The sequence below is a fragment of the Danaus plexippus genome (assembly GCF_018135715.1).
Source record: "Danaus plexippus chromosome 3 unlocalized genomic scaffold, MEX_DaPlex mxdp_34, whole genome shotgun sequence".
NCBI lineage: Eukaryota > Metazoa > Arthropoda > Insecta > Lepidoptera > Nymphalidae > Danaus > Danaus plexippus.
Window position 1 is genome coordinate 1,824,239 of NW_026869846.1, and position 19,073 is coordinate 1,843,311.

At 30.9% G+C, this 19,073-nt stretch overlaps 1 protein-coding gene across 3 annotated transcripts in view; it reads right to left on the minus strand.

Moving 5' to 3' along the window:
* LOC116768614 (serine/arginine repetitive matrix protein 2) overlaps positions 1–19,073 on the minus strand; it is a 45,861-nt gene extending 26,788 nt beyond the window's left edge. Inside the window, exon 1 of one of the 3 annotated variants that reach the window (XM_061527057.1) lies at positions 18,991–19,073. In XM_061527057.1, coding sequence (XP_061383041.1) covers positions 18,991–19,003 — 13 coding nt within the window. In that variant the 5' untranslated portion in view covers positions 19,004–19,073. Of the gene's footprint in view, positions 1–6,469; positions 6,616–18,825 lie in introns of those variants that run through there. The other 2 variants (XM_032659371.2, XM_061527056.1) reach the window with 2 other exon arrangements.

Sequence of the window (19,073 nt, forward strand, 5' to 3'; positions counted from 1 at the left end):
TAATTTTACATCTAAATATATAAAACCTATTTGTAATATACAACGTTGACATAGTTCAAATTTTGTATCTGTATTGAAAGTATTTAGTGAGTTGACAAAAATGACATACCTGTCGTATGTCTGACAAATACGTAATTAATAAAAAAAATCACGTTAATTTATGGATATAAAGAAAGATTAAAATAATTTCAAAACGTCAGTTGTTCATAAATTAAAAAAAAAAAACTAGTATCGGAATTAAATATTAACAAATAGGGAAGTCTTCATCACGATTTACATTAAACAGACGGTATTGTTCCTCATTTTTTGCTTGTATATAATTACAAAAACAATTATTGATCGATTATGAACGCATTAAATATGTTAGACCCGGATATGATACTGATCCGGTTAGATAAAGATTTAACTCACGATTACGAAAGGCGCATTAGTGGGCCAGAGATTATACATTCGGAGTGTGACCCGGGTCGGACGTGTACTGGAACGATGAGCATGTAACGGACACTATTTGTGTTCTATATTCAAATTAAATTGAAAACCTTTCTTATTATAGTAAATGCAGCTGTCAATTCAATTTGTTACACTCAAATTAGATTAAAAACTTTTTTTACAATTTTTTATCCTGTATTTCACTTAAAGCAAATGCCGTTATTTATTCTATATTTAAATTTTAAAAAATTATCGATCTTGTATATTAATATTTTTTAAGGCAATTTTATTTTTTTTATTCCCTACGTAATACATAAAATAAACAGAACTGCGCAGCTTTATGTAATAAAAACATTATCTACTAACTTTTTTGGTTTATTTAAATGTGAATTCCCATACGTATCACTATACGTAAAACTAATAAATAATTATTTCAAACTGTATTGACCATATGAAGGTATCATAGAAATATAAGACTTTGCAATGACGAAGTTGATTTCTAAACGGCGCAATTATAACGATAAATGGATTAAACGTTTGTTAATTTTACTGATATTACAAACGTGATTGGCTGCTTTACATGTTTGTTACTCATTCCCGCAAAAACTCAGTAAACGATTTCGATGAAACTTTACAGAAATATAGATTAGAAATCAGAATAAGACATAGACTGCAATTTATATTGAAATTCCGTACAGTTACTTTAGGATCGAGGCATCAAAATTGTATTGTGTATGAAGTCTTGTAGTTACTTCGTCACAGATGATAGATGTCGCTGTCGGTTGATTACTCGATATGTCCTATTATACATATAGTATAATAATACATAATATGTTGGTTAAACAATACATAAACACTAAGCCTTATTCAAAAGTCCACGCGGACGAAGTCGCAGGCGTAAACTGGTAACGTAATAAGAATATTATTCATTTATAATTATAATCAGTTTATTATAAATGATTTATTTTAGTAAAATGTTTACACAAAATAAAAGTTATATCTCAATATACAATCACTTTGAGCGTCTGATGCGCCTAGTGTCGGTTTTAGAAGAATCGTAAACATAGGTGTTAAAGATTTTGATTCATAGCCTTCCTGTCATAATGTATATACAAACTCCTTGGTGATTGGCACCGAGTTATTTTCCACTGATTGATTTTTTTTGTTTAGTTATTTTAAGTATTAATATCATAGGATCTCTAAACAGGTTTACTTTATTCTTAAAACCGTTTGCTCATTGGCTGACCAAACAGCAACTTGGATGAGATTCGTGAGATTAATCGATGTATAATTGTAGAAAAATCTGAGTATTTTAGATGTTAATGATGGGTTAAATATAACGTACTTCGAAGGCAGCCCTATTAAATTAGTTCCAAATTTGGTTAGGCGCAGAGAGGGACTAGGACGGTGAAGGTGAGCGTTTAACTTAGACAGCCCTTAAATCTACACCTGGATCGCAAGTCCCAGGCACTGTTGAAGCTCTCCCGACACCGCGAGGAACCGGGCACCCGTACGGTAAATCCATGGAATGCTGTCTGCTTAGAAGTTTCGTCTCTAGACTAGTGTGCTAACCCCAAGGTTACATCGCCACACCACAAACAAACCGTTTCCCGTTTCTATGTGGTGTAGGTTAAGTGTACCAATTGGTGACTAGACATCATTTTTTAAGGAATAAATTTTTATATGTAAGTAATAATTAATGTGTCTATCTATAATATTATTAAGATGAAGATCAGAGGATCGACGGAATATAAGACAAGAATTTCTTTAATACATACCCTTGATCTCAAAGATTATCACAACGGTCAAAGTCATTATAATATACAATAAAGAACAAAATTATGTATTTTTTTTTATTGTTCTTATATAATTAATAAGTTTTAAAATTCGTTATTATTATTATTGAAGGAGAAATGCATATTTTGTGACATGGTAATATAGTCATGAAAAAAAAATCCCTGTCTTAATGGCGTTTATTTTAAATATATTTTTTTAAATAATATTTTGTCATCAACAAAATATTGGCAACGAACTCATAAATACATTATGATTATGAAAGTCGTTTTCAATGACCTGTCACGTAATTTAAATATCCGTGTGCAAACATCAAAATTTTGACAAAATGAATTAAAAACAAAAATATGTAAAGTAAATTAAAGCAGTGCTTGTAAAATAAAATAAAAGCAATGATCGTATCCAAAGAGCTTCGTACTCGCTTCATTTGTTTATTGTTGAATGATCTATTAACATAATGGAACATTAATGTTGGTCTAAAGACTCTAAACTCTAATACATCTGTTCTTTTTGGTATTTCACTATAAAATAATGATATATTATATCAATATGACGGTAGAGAACAAACGAATGATGTATTCCGTGTAAAGAAATAAAGTGATATATGAATATCGGCCGTACGCGTAAGATATATATATATATATCTTTTTTTCATTTTTCGTTCTTCGTTTCAAACGTGAATAATATTCAAATAAGATGTAACCGACACGTTCGTTTCTGTTTTCGAGTGTGATATGGATTTTGAAAATCATTAAATACATTAACAACAAAAAATTATAATCTATAGTGAAAAAATATAATTTAAAAGTATTAAGTAATATAAGTGTGATTGTGTATATGACATAACATACAATTATATTAGTAATGTACCCAGTATTATTTAGCTGATTGAAATTAGTGAAAACACAAGCCGTCAAGTAAACGCAGACTGTACAGTTAGCGTGTCCGATGTGAACTATTATAACGGAGTGTGATGGTATTTTATTTTTATAGAACTAGCTGTGAGGAGCGGCCCTTGCGGTTAGTTGTACTTCAACTGGGTCTCTAAGGCTTGTTATTAGATGTGATAAATTGCATTTCATACTTTATTGAAGACAATTATATACACACACACACACACACACACACACATATATATATATATATATATATATATATATATATATATATATGCTGGTTTATGTATATCGTGATTGCATATTGATTGGATTTTATAACTTTACCCCATATTTATTAACTCGACCTACATTTTTTTTTTTTATAAATTTGTCAATGAACAATTTTAAACACGTGTATGAACGTGAATGCGTCTTGTTTTACGTAACGTTACATTATTTTCATCAAATTAATTTATTTAAGCAGTTGGTAAAATTATCTTTTGTTTTTCTTTTTTCTCATACGCTAACTGTTACAAACAAGCTGCTACGCTTTTAATTCCAGTCTGTTTCAAAACACCGCTAAGTCACGGTGGCCAAGCTTACGGTTACGACGAATCTCACTTCCGTGTTAGATATAAAAAAAAAATCATATACTTATATATATTTTTTTAATAAAATAACATATTCAGTATGTAAAGTTAGTATTCAAATCTGTTTCGATCATTGATGTATATATTAGATTGTAAAGTGACAACAAAAATACTTTTAATTAAATAAAAAAATAAAAAAATATATATAAATATATATTTATTTGCATGGCAACATTTTTTGAAATATCAATTTATTATTTAATATATTGTATACGGATGCAGTATCTCAAAGCCACAACTTAACGATCTTCATGGTTAAAGATCCTGTGGTTAAGACTCGAAAGGATGCGATGTTACTTTAAGGCTTTCAGTTAATATGGAAAAAATTATATAACTATTTATAGATATAAATATATAGATGTAAATATGTTGGAAGGAAAATGTCACGTGATTGAAAAAAAATATTCGACCTAACATACATCACGCGGGTTCACATTAGCTTGGAAATTCGTTCGCTCTAAATGCCAGTATATATGGAGATGACAGAGCTTTTAAAGCCTTATTTTATGGATTTCATTCGTTACATATAGCGGTAATACCTAATTTGTGTATGTTTATATATATATATATATAGGAGAAATGTACGTGACATACAGACACATTAAGCACGTCTGATTAGCATAATAGTGTGTACGCTGACGAGCTCGAGTTAAACGTATGAAATATGCGTCGTATCAGAATCTATCTTACAATTATTACTTATTTAAATCACACAGTTAATCTCCTTCATTACCGTCTTCAGTTTCCTCGACTTACGAATTAAATTTCAAAAAATATATACATTTTTATACGACTGTCGCGAATTGTTAAACTAATAGGTACTTACATACTTATTATAATTAAAAAATATATATATATATATACATATATATATATATATAGTGTCATAAAATTGCACATCAGTTTTCATCTAGCTGTACACTTGTAATGGCACACTTGTCGGTACTCCGTATCATTTTCTGTTTGTGCTGTGACATTTAGCACAGCACTTGGAGTGTCTACATTGATGTCAGACACGACACGCAACTAATAAATGTCCCGAGAGCCTCCATTGACATAAATTAGAAAGATTATAGTTAATTTGTTAAGTGAAATGGTATAAATAGTAAATAAACAGATTTTATATGTTAACGTCTGTTACTACTTTTAGAGAACTGTAAGTGTTGATTACCCTACTGCGAATATAGAAAGATGGTTATGTTTTGACATTTATTTAAGATAATTTGTTTGGGGTTGTCCTTTAAGGTGTCGGTTCCATCTTGTGTGGACATCACAAGAGGATAAATGCTAGTATTTCATAAGTACGTTAAGGTAATTAGTTCAGGATCAAGGCATCATTTTTGTATTTTTTATGTGGTCACGTGACCTGGATGAAGCTGTCAGTTGGTAGCTATATATATATTGTTTTCAAATTATTAATTTCAAAGTCTATAGGACGAAATCACAGCCTGAAACTAGTTGTATTTAATTATTCTTCGATATTAAAAATATTCTTGGTAAATGATATATTCAGTCTTTATCTAGATTTGCGAGAAAAATATGAAGATCTCGTAAATTATTGTATGTCTATTCTACTGTCTACTAGTTTGGGAGCTTGTCTCCAATACTCAGTTAATTTACTCGTATTCACTAGTTTTTTACATGTAAGCTGTGTCCACTAACATCGCTTTAATGATACTCAGCCGCAAGCTATTATTTATAAAGAATATTAATAAATATCGCACACCGACCACCGTTCTCCGCCATGAGACCGCCGGGAGGTGTAGTGAATTGTGTTCACCTTGAATCGCATTTGGTGGTTCGTATCCTCGTCAATTGCTTCGTATCAAATGTCTATTAATTTTCCAACCACTTGATTAATGTTCTAGAAATATGTGTAGCATTTTAAGCGATTTTTTTTTCTTCGTGTTAGTTTTAACAGATTTGTTATATAAAAATATCTAGTTTTTTTTTTTAATTTGTTTACTACTTAGTCATATAACAATTTGTTACAGTTATTAACAGTCTACAATTGAAACGCTCAGAAACGTCAGACGTCCGTGTGTAAAGGATATCGAAATAGTCATAACAGGAAGTCGGTTCTATACGTCTTAAAATAGATAACATGCTTATTATCAACGTACAGCCGACATACTTAATTCAAATCTTAGATCTTGAAGCGAACTGATTTTTTGTATTGTATGTTAATAAATAGTTTTATGGAAAAGTGTTTAAAAAATCATTCCAATAAGTAGATTATGTGTAAGGGTGTTTAAAAAAGATACAATTGACAGTTGAAGATGAATAATTGGAGATCATATTCTTATTATTAAAAAATACAAATGTCATTTCAATGTATACGATCGCACGCAACCAATGAGGGATGACGGTTGCAACTGCGTTCAGGAATTCGTTGAGAAATCGTCTTGAATAATTTATAATACGTCAACGATCGCGCCTTGGACGGTTCAACGGGGATTTATGTTGGTATTTGAGAATAACACTTATAATCTTTATCTTGTACGAAATTTTATTAAATAGGAGTTAATTCTTTTTTTTAAAAACTTAACGTCCAGCACGTGACTCGTAATATAAAAGCATGATACAAAAATCGTTCCAATAAGCAAAAGTCACGACCCGAAGGATATAGAACCGGTTAGGTTGTAACAAATTCATGCGGTATCCGAGGAATGCAGACATGCAGCTCGGGAAAGACAAACATTCGATTTTATAACTCACCAGATATAAGTCTTCGTGACGGCATCGAAAAATCGCAGCACGAGAACCTAGCCGCGGTCTAACATTGTTCGGTTTTCAAATAATGTTGTATGAGCGAGGACGCGGGCGGACCTCAACATGACGTCCGACTCACTACACTATTTAATATTGAACTTATAGTTGTATGAAACATTGGTCTATTATTATGCGTGGCAAGTGACCGCGTGTCAAGAGCAATACCAAGGATGTTGTGTGCGTGTGTATGTGTGTGTAAACATAGCTCGAATTCAATACATACATTATGTGTATTAACGCCGGGTTGAAGCTAATTACCGCGCTCATTACCTTAAGAGATCTCGTGCCTGCAGTATCAGGTGCACAAATTATTCAATATCCTGTGCACTTTATAAAATATTACTAATTATAGACATTGATTTCTATTTGCTACAAATACGTAATTGCTTCGATATATATGTATGTATAATATAAAATATCATTATATACGTACTCAATAAAAAGTGAACTTTTGATAATTTGAGAAAATTCATGTCTTCGCGGATTTTTGTTTTATTTATTATTTAAAAATATATCGGCCAGAAACATTTCGGACTCGAGCATTATATTTCCGTACCGATATCTGTAACAATTCCAAAAAAAAAAAAGATTTTTATACGGAAGCAGTATTAAATATTTATTTTATTCTGTTCTTTAGTTTTTTCTCATCAGAACCAAAAATACGTCATCCGTGAAAATTAAGTCATTTTATCTAACAAGGTTCATAGGTCAGATGGACACGCCAGATATTTTATTATGATATCTATTTTCCCCCCTTTGGGTACGGAACCCTGAAAAAATAAAGCACACCTATACCAAGGTTTTGTCTCACATTAATTTTAAAACATAACGAAAAGGACTCGTTGTTTGTGTGAAAACAGATTTAGGTGTGATATGGCTAAAAGTAATTTTGTTGTTTTTAAAATATGTATACTATGATAATGTTACTACAATTTGCTTCTATTTGACCTAAATATCTGTCATTGATGTAAAGCTTTCACTGTCCGATCAGATATGACAGACACACTGTCTTGTAAAACTGATCTATCACCGGAATAAAAAATATTCATTTTTTATATCGAAACCACAACTGATTTGTGAAACTGTAAGGAAATCGAGAGTAAAGTTTAATAATAATTCACTCAGGGATAACCAATTTGAAAACGAATTTTGAACTCTACATATCACGGCGTAGCGATTAGTTTCCTCTATATAATGGCTATCCGCTCTCATTAACCGCATTCTAACGGCTCCGGATGATCTTTCCATGTTATCATCTAAACATATTTATATAAAACATCTTTATTAATTCTTCAGAAACCAAAACCTTGCGTAATACACGAGATCGAATACGCGTTTAAACGGAACACATCAGTATGTTTACCCCGAGTTTAATTAGAAGAAATACAAACGCAGCGTAAATAGTTTTTCATTCATAAATATGCGCTTTAAAATTTATGGTATTAATGTAGGTTATTGAATGAGTAACGGAAATAGCTTCGTATGTCGAGACAATAGACACCTGAGATAAACATGTTATGACAATGAGCAAATTTACTTACTACCTGTGATTGTGATGAAGCGTAAATCAATTTTGAAACATTTGTGATCTAAGAGTTAAATAAGAATAATTTTTTAATGAAACCTAGTTCTTCAGATACATAATCATAACGTTCCGTTTCCTTAACAGAATAACTAATAAATAACTCCAAAAAAGTACTTAATCCAATCGCCATAAAGTTCGATTTAGAGTGTAGTTTTTTTAATCCTCCTGGTCCTTGATTCAGTATAAACTTAATTTTGTTTCTATCACAATTATTAATCATTAATCAAGTTTGTAACAAACCGTCGAATTTTCAGGATTACATGCATAAATACGTGGATACTGTCATGTCCGAAGTTTATAACTCATAGTAAAGGCGCTAACACAAACGCAGCAGACATAGATATATATCTATATTTTATTTAATATTAGTGTTGCCCAAATGCAAGGACAAGACGAGACTTGGCCGGTCTTGGTCTTGGTCTTGCATTAATACACTTGGTCTTGTTCTTACGGCAAGAGTCTTGCAAGACTTGCAATTACTTATTAGCCTGTCGCTATTTATTAAACATTACTTTAGATATTAGAACAACGCAACTTTGAACTTGAATTAATATAGGCATGATAAAGACAAACCAAATTAATAATTTTCTTAGCATTTCATGAGAAATTAAAAAAATCAACTGACACCGGTTGGGGTTTGAACCCACGACCTAAGCGATCTAAGCAACTGAGCTATCAACTGTGTCCCGCGGGAGTCAATCTGTTTCTTAATAGACGTTTACATTTAATAATTTCCAATGTACTAAAACATGGTTTAAACATGTAGACAAAAAAATGAATGACATTAACTGCACTGTATTTTAAAGTACTTGACTGTATTTTACAGGTAAATGAATATTTGCAGAAATATATTGTGATGCAACAGTCAATATATCAATTTATAACAGTTCTCTCATATATTATTATATTCCTGCTGCTAAACAGTAGATAAATCTTGTTGCACGCTGTTTATATTATTCGATTACTTTGGAACAATTGTACTCTGTGGCGGCAATCAAACGGTGTCAAATATTGTGCGTGCGGCGCGGCAGCGACGATTGTTTGTATGCGCCATAGAAGCCGACGCACGTGTATCTTGACCTTCTACTTCCGAATAGCTGCAAAATTTTTAGGAGAGTTCAGTACTTTTGCTGATGCCGACAAGGCACCGCTCAGTACCCGACCTTTGATGATACCGACAAGGCACCGCTCACTATCACACACAATGCCGATGGTCTAAACTAGGGATGCACACGTTTTTCTTTTAATGGATATTTCTATTCGCTATGTATGTGTTTATTGTACTTAGTGTTCGTAATTCGCATAAGTTTAATTTTCCAAAAAAAAAATCATATACATTTTACGTCTCATAGAGTCCCTAAGCGTATAACACGAATTCCTGTACCTTCTTTCTGAAACGACTCGCAGTCTTAACTGCAAGACGCAAGAGTCTTGCAGGCTTGGTCTTGTTCTTGCTTAAATCTTTCACAATCCTTCTTGGTCTTGCTAAAAATATGCGGTCTTTTACATTTTTCAAGAACAAGACCAAGACTGAAAGACTAAAAACCAATTTTGGTCAACACTATTAATATATATAAAAATAAATAAATGAATTATTCCACATATATAAAACTAATTCAACAATGTTTTTCTGTTTGTTTATTTCGTCTAATATCTGAAACGGCTGGACCAATTTTGACTAGATTACCACTCGCAGCCCGCAGGGAAGTGATGTAATAAGACCTGAACTAATTTACTTCCGTTTTAGATATTGTAAATATTTTTATCATTATAATAATAGAAAAAAAATGTTAAAGGCGAATGAAATCGCAGGCAAAACTAGTGTAAATAAATAATTTTATATCATGTTTGCAAATAGACGTTTCTAATACAACATTTTAATTATGGTTTCGAATGAAAGGAATTCCTGTACTGTGTCACGTCGTTACCTTTGACCTACATGTCTACATGTTAGATACCGGATGTAAGCAGAACGCACTAATTGTTTCTTAAAGTCTTACACAACTTGAGATGTACACTCATATCGTGTGACGAAATCTCTTTAGAGACAAACGAGAAAGATACCCAAAGAAGAAACGAGTTTTATGACGCCAACTAAATTTACATTTTATAGATAGTTAGTTCCCTTTATATAATCCTTTGAAGACGCTTAGGTATTTTTTTCGAAATAGGTTAGCATGTTAATGGAATATAAGCGAACAGTTAAACACGTACATTTACATATACCATTACCCCCTTTCTTGGACACAGTCGAGTGATCAAAACTTTATTTAAAACTCGATTTTAAATTAAAAAAAAAATATATATAAAAATAGTTTACTGAACAGTTTAATGACCTCATTCGTGATGGGTTAAATTTATTTTTATAAACACATGCCTAGTTAAACAGCTTTTTATTAAAAATACTCGTATATAGAAAAAAGAACTTGTTTTGGAAAATAATTAAAATTTATTTAAAAAATACTTACATTTAATGTAAGTTTTAAAACTAAAAATTCTATGAATTATAACCATTCCACTTTAAAATCAAGTTTCTCATAATATTAATCCAATCGACATCGATAAACATACATGGCGTCAATAATCGATAAACTATTTTCTAGGACAACACTAAACATAATCTTAACGCCTGTTAGGATGAAACGGTGAACACAGAAACATAATGTAACTTTCACTGTGCATCTTACAGTAAATAACATTAAAATAACATTAAGCTAACAGTCATCACGTCGTGATCGGGATGCTGGGTAATATTCAACTATACAAATATAAATAATACATACGCCACTTTACATCATTATGTATGTAAATGTAAAAAAACATAAAATTTTTCGACAAATATCTAAAGTTTATTGAACAGAGCTAAAATGTTGTAAAAAAAAATGTAAATACAACTTCTGTGCATGGATGGGTTGAAATTCAATATGGCGTCTGATACTTTTTTGTAAATTTTCCTTTTTTAAATGTGAAATCTTTATCAGGTCTGTTTGCTTAGATCGTAAATGTGATTCTATATACCAAAGACTGAGATGACATCATCTGACTAAGAGGCCTAAACTTGTCCTCCTACGCCTCACACCGATATACACTCGGTTAATTATTAATTCTGTATCGGATATGGTGAATGGTATTGATTATATGAGTTCATTATACAAGGAATGAATGAATGAATGAATTGCATGCATACAAAGCACGGATTATAGTTCATTATTTTAATTTATTGATGGCTTTAAATTAATGTTCAAGACAACTCATAGACAATGACTCATAAGAAAAAAAATATAATGCATCATATTCTATAAGATATTAAACTAAATAGTGTCAGTGAAAATCTATTATATATTATATAGAAGTGAGTCTAAGTTTTAAAACAATAGAAAAAATTTAAATAAAACAATTGTAGAACTTTCATTGCACGCTGGTGGGTGTGTAATTATGTGAGCGATGGTTTATTGTCTGGTTTCACTACGATACACCTACATACATGATTTTATGAAAGCAGGCTTTAAGAGACCCAGTTCCAGACGCTACCTTTATTTTGACGGCTCTCATTATGATGGTTACCAACATGGAGGTGTCTGCTCTGGTATGATAGCATAAATTAAAATTAATATCATGAAAATTATCTACTTATTATGTACATACATCCAATTCTCAGTGACCTAACACTATTACAGCATGAAACTATGTACATAGATTATACTGTCCAGCAAGCATAATGGTAAATTTGTTGGTTGTAAGGAAGTAACATAAGAAAACAGTATTTATTTGAATGAATCGAATCAAAGAACCTTGTAAGTGAATCTTTTAGTATTTGTTTGTGTAGTATCCAATGAGGCTGTATTAAATTAGTAATTTACGTATTGTGCTAAATAGCAGGACTGAATGACAGAAGCTAAGGACATTACCCAATTACACATCTACATTATTTAACAATACCGAGCTAGTATAACTAATACATAACAATTTAATTAACGTCTGAATTAAACAATAACACTTAACATATGTATATAGAACTCGTTCGAGATGTTTTTTCTATCACCCAAGTCCGCCATTGTTCTTCCAGAGGTCAAGCAATCTATTTATCGTCTGGATTCAGTAGCCGTGAAATGTTCAAGGGCAGCTTTTAAGAGTAACGTAAGGTGCAGCTAGATTAACTGATTAGTCAATGTAAATTTAACCGAGCATTCGATTCCGTTGTCTTTGTGGAAATTTAGAAACTCGCTTTTCCCATTATGTACTTCGATATAAATACCCATAAAAGCTTAATGATATCAAAGACTTTCGCGAGTATTCACTTAACTGAAACTAATATTATCTGATAACTACGCGTTCTTTTATTATTTTTAAAAACTACATACTCCCGACGTTTCACATCTCGTCTGCCCGTGATCGCGGTTGCTGCAAAGTCACTCAGACCTCGGGGGTATGTAGTTTTTAAAAATAATACAAATAAAGCGTAGTAATCCGAATATATTAGTTTCATTCATAAAAGATTTATTAATATTTTTTCATACAATTAAAGTCATCAATAAAGTCATTTTAGTAATTATTTAAATTCGTACTTTAGTATTTTTTATAACTAACTAGTAACTTTATAGATATCGAATAATTTTCCCACACATAAATCAGTACAAAACCAACAAATGACGTTCACCTTCCAAGCAATTGTACCAAGTAACTACCGGTTTCTCTGAGATCATATGAGTCATTAAGCTTGTGTATGAAATGATATATATATTAATAGACATTTGTCTGTTTGTAACTTCCGTAACGCTAGTTTTGGTGAATATCAGTATAGGATTACTGCCACCGTTCCCTATACAACTAACTACCTTTCGTGTTCCTAATATACAAACAGTATTAAATAAAAAAAATGAATTAATTAAATTTTTTAAAAAAACTTTTTTGACTTTGTTTCAGTTTTCCTTCGTATTTAACACCTTTGTTTAAACAAAACATAACTAAATATGGCCTTCATCCGTGCAAATACGTGCACAGTATTCTGCCAGTGTCGTATAGAATGGAGGAGACACGATCCGAGATTGACTTCTGAATGAAATAGAATTTAACAGTCTGGACTGAAGTCACAATTAGGAACTACATGTGCTGGTAGGTCTAAAACAACACAAATTCAATTAAATGCAAACATAGGAGATATATACTGTATAAAAAATGTAAAATTAAGACTTATGCTATATAAAGGTAGAACAATTTATTACAACTTAATTTTATTCATTTTAATATATTAACATATAAATTTGCTAAAGGGACCAAAGACCAACAACAACAAAAATTCGGTAGTTAAAGGACGGGGAGGCCCCATCATATAGATTATATAGAGCATGAAGGAGTTTAGGACAACTGAAGAGAAGATGGGAAACGGAAACTTCGTCAAGGCCACATTGACAACTAAATATTTTAATAATTACAAAGATATGTATGACATTTAGTTTTTTTTTAAAGTCAGTTGAAGAGATTACTTATTAAAAGTTTATCCTTTTTTATACTATTGAACAAAAAGATTGTATTGGTTGGTAAAAGTTTGAAGCATACATTTTTTTTTGGTACACATTAAATGTTAATTTAAAGTTAACCGTTAGAAGTATACAATTTTATAAATTATTGTGATTTTACACGAAAAAAAAAAGTAATTTTAAGACAGAATTAATTTCCTTTAGAAAATGTATACGAACGGCGCTTCTAACGCTAACGGAATTATAAATTGAGAAACAAATCGTTCTATATTCAAAATTATTGTTACAAATTTTACAGTGCGTTAACCTCTAATAAAATTTTAATAGACTTTGTCGATTGCGCCCCAGTTTGTAGTCACGACAGAATTTTTGATTGCACAAAAAGTATTTATGCTCCATTTTTATCACTAGTTTCCATGTCGGCCATATTTATAAAAAAATATATATTTCTATGGTTGCATTATAGAAAAGTTTTTATATAAATTTTAATTTTATCCATACTTAATACATATATAGTGCAATTTTTCTTCAGATTATTAACAACAAGTTTCTAAAGTAACAATCTTTCATCCGTCAAGTAAAAGTTACAAAAGCGGTGCAAGAATACGCGAAGAAAATATAATAATGATAGTGATCGATTAATATTAGTGTCTTATATTAGAATTCTAATAAAAATAAAAATAAAAAAGGCTAAGAAAAATAACAAACAATTTGATATCCTGGCCATTAACATAACCAAAAATAAAAAAAATACATATTTTGCCTACTACTTACTCAAAGATATACCTAATTGAATGTGGAGATAGCAATGCTTTTTACTTGCATATTAATAATTTATTATCTACTATCAGTAAGTCATGTTTATTTCTGCAATGTGATCACGAATTTATCACTCGGCTGAATGTTATATTGATAAATTACGGACACAAAAAAAAAACACAGTTCACTTCATATCTCCTATAGATAAAACTACCAACCGTAAGAGATGAAACCTCAAGGTCATTATGAGATGAAGATAATATTGAAATTCATCTATACCTACTTATTCAGTTGTTTCGAAATATTAATCAGTGAAAGAAAATCTTTATATACATATATATATATGAAATTATATAGATTAAACAACCAACGAATTCTGATTGTATATATGAATGATTTTATACCTTTGAATGAAAATTCGTCTGTATAGTGACGTAACAGCTGTTATACCTTGATCCTGGTATAACTGAAATGGAATTACAGCTAGAACAATAGTCTATGACTTATTCTGATGTCTACGCTATTTTACCTAAGTAGCGTAAATCGTCATCAAAATCTGTGAAGTATTTTCTACGTGGATTATATATTATTAAGTAGGAGAAACGAATTCACAAGTATGTACACGTTCTCCAAACTAATCGATACCAGTCGATTATTATAAAACATCTAACATATTTTCTTACTTTGTGTTAAAAGGGATTTATTCCTTGGTAGTCTTTTGTTACACAAAAATTTAGCTTAACGGTAGTAAGGCATGACTAGTATATTATCTCATCATTATAAAATGAGAAATACATTTACAAATGATTCTTAACATTCGTTTATAATTCTCTGTGGGCCCATAAAATCGTTGCTCGCAATTAAGAACGCGATCAATTTTTTATATCAATTTTATAGATGTAATTTCTGCTTAATAGTTTCTAACAACTTAACACCGGAATTCGCAAGAACTAGTTTAAAAACTTTCGTTTGGCTTGTGTAATATATATTTATGTTTAAATTACAAATCGATTTAAATGGATAAAATTTTTATAAATAGTAATTGTTTGAATACATAGTCGACTTAATATCACCAAGATCGATGCACGAACGTAATCGATTATTTTTATTTCATTGGCAGAATAAAAATGGCGATTATCTTCGACATTTAGTGACAGTACATACATTGAGGACTCTTTGTTGATTGATGTGTTATATCCCGATATCTTTTTCGTGAAACGAAACTTTGATAACATCAAAACAAACATACAAATGAAGCTAATAAAAGCGTTGTAAAAAACTAAACTGTTAACTAATATGATTACTGAAGATTTTCTCTGCATTTGTCTTTAAACCCGTCGATCTTGCCCAAAAAATTCTTAACAAATTAACCGAACTATTACAGAGACGATCGCATTTTGTATAGACACAAAAATAACTATATTTTTCCATTAGTTTTGTTAGTTTTACATTATATACAGAATATAAATAATCCGTAGGTTACGCATAGCCACAGCCTATCTCTGAACTCGTCTGACTGCATGCTTCCCCACAGAATGCGAACCCATTCAATTCTTACTAGTTTTGTTACTACATCTCAGCTGCTAAATCATTAATATTAACACGAAGCTGTTACTTCTTCAACTTATTTATAACTCACTGACTGTTTTTCAGTGATTTCATTAACAGTTAATCTGAACTAACTTGGTTTTACTACATACGATACAGAAATTTTATTTAATATTAAAATTTTACTAAATATATTTAGTATTTATTTACAGACCGTGAATAAGTCATTAAAAAGTGAAACTTAATTAACTTAATAATTTACATATACCGTTTGCGTTTTTTTTTTTTAATTGGACCACTGCTTGTTGTCAAATTGACAGATTCGAGCGCTCTAGGTCGACGGGGAGTCCCCTATTTGTGATGTCCCCTTGCAAGCGTTAACATATGAGAAAACAAATAGCTGCTTAAGCTGTCCCAGAACAGACAGATCAACGACAAAAGGAACCGTAACGGTTTCCTTTGTTGTATAAAAAAAAAGGCAAGGTTTGTATTTTTTGCAACGAAATTTAAATAGATCTGTCTAGACTCTAGAGATATACAACATTTGATAAATTTCGTCGAACGACGAATAGTGTAATGTGTTTCGCAGGATAAATCTCGAGATACGTCCGATATAGAATATTATTGCTTTAACCAACAAAAAAATTAATGAGTTCTTTAAACTTGTATTAAAGTACAGGTTTCCATAAAATTTCGTCATCCAATACACTTATCAGATATTTATGCATCTTATCAGGATCGGCCAACAGATGAAGGTGACATTTTTTACGTTAATAAATTATTCTCGATACTAATCACTTATAAAATTTAGTTTAAACTCAAAATCTATAAAAAAATAATGATTTTTTATAAATATTGAATTTTTAGCGATTCTTTTTAATTATTTAAAATATTAAAGGACTTTGAAAAGTCAAGACCTAAATATGAACATAGAATAATTTATTGATACTTTCAATATAAAAGCCGAAGAAAGCGATCATTGCTTGCATTGTACAGAATTGATTAAATTACAGACAAGTTCTTAATTTATACTAGTGCTATAAAATGCATGTATTTCTTCATATCAAAGTCAGAATTTTATAGATTCTGATGTCCTGGTAAATATTTCATAGATTGAACCGATAAAAAATCGATCTGTGTTCGAGGGCGTGATATTGTTAGCAATTTTACCATTAAGTCTATATATTATATTCTCGTTTCTTTTTTTGTTTTTGCCTCTTTTTCCTCCATTTTCTCTATTGTTAGTAATAATTCCCTTACAATTTAATTACGTTCTACCCTAGAATATTTGATACGAGATTCTAACAAACCTATTCTCATAGTAATTTATTGCTACGGTTAATTAAAGTCTTTTCTAAATAAAATTTTGCTAGAACTAATTAATCAAACGAAATTATTATGCTGCGAATAAATGTATATTAATATAACTTGTTTGAGCTGTTCCTCTAGTTAATGACAACTTTACAAGATATATTTGCCTTGAATATAGTCCGAACTGATAGTAGCTACAGCTAGCCGACGCCCGCGACTCCGCTTTACACGTCTTAATTGGCATTATAATTAAAATTTTAAATGTCATCTGTCAACAATGACATTACTATATATAGCAGCGTTTATTAGTGGAACCTTTTTTAAATATGTTTTTTTTTTTCTAAATCGCACGCGCACGACTATCAAACACCACTCATCCAATGTTATGTCAATTAATTATTTAAATGTAAATGCATACTTCGAAACGTATTTACATTTTCTATTTCTATATCTTTATTCAATACATTAATGTGTACATCTGTGTACATATTGTTGTTTTAAAATTATAGGTATTTATTCAAATATGATTACTTCTAGTTTAGCCTTAGAACAAGTTGTTTTATGAGACTGAATTTAAGAACGCATTTTGGGACGTCACAAATATGGAATGAAAGAGTAATGTCAGAAATTTGAATAATTACAGATACATTTTAACACAGTATATAAACACATCAATTTCAGAACCACCATATTGGTTATAAACGACCTAACAATCGCAAAACAGCTCAAGTGTTTCAAAGTCTTTATTTCGTAATAACATTGTTCGATGAAACCGTAAAGAACATTTGTAAATCTTTTCCAAGAGTCGTGACAGCTACGTGCGACTTTCTTTAGAATGTAACGTCTATATTCTGTATTCCTTTCGCTTGAGAATGCGATGTAATGAGGTAATTGTATCGATTTCAATTTTACAATGACAATTAGGTTGTTCTCTATACTATTATATTATTAATATGTTTGTTTCCAATGACCTCTTCTGTCGAGTTGTCTCATTATGTAATATATCCTAAAGTAACAGTATTTGAATAAATTTGCTTGTCACACATTTATATTCTCTGCTTTCTCGGTGAAAGTTAATTTTGATAACTCGTCAGGTATAAATTACAACAGAAATGAATGAATGAATTTAAAATTAAAATATATATATTTTTTTATATGTATAAAACGTACCAGCGATTATTTAAACTCTGTTAACTATGTAAGCAGTCTGCTTACATAGTTAATGTTACCATTACATCTATCAGACTACATAATTTTAACTTTTTTTTATATTTTAAAAATACTCTAAAACATGCAAAGCTATTGTTTATGACAATTAAGAGTTGCACACAAACGCAATTAGTCCTGGTGCGAACACAATACTTATCAGCATTCGATCTAAATGAGTAACAACAAAAATTGCAACAACATGCTTGTAGAGAACAATCAAATACATTTTACTCACAAACACAAACGCAATCAAATGTTACAGGTTATATTAATTATGAACGGTTCAATATTAACTTGGGTTGTATTTATAGTATACGTGCATGAAATCTTTAAAGGTCAAGATGCGCAAACGTTCTTTTCACTCAAATGCGACACGAACGGCCTTCTTTGGTTGAGTGAACATAACCACTCACCATTGGAGACGAAATACTCGTCTTTCTCCATTATTTCATGCTGGAAGCCGTAAGCGGGCAGCCATGCATGCGAGCCGGGAGGCTCCGGCCAATCCGATATGTGAACCTCCTCCATTCCAACATGAACACAACACAGTACTTCACAACACTAACACATGCAGCTACCTCTTCCGTTCATTAGGTTTTCATGTAGGACGATAACGGTTGATTGATCGCTGTAGTGAACACACGTGCGCACGCGACGAGCG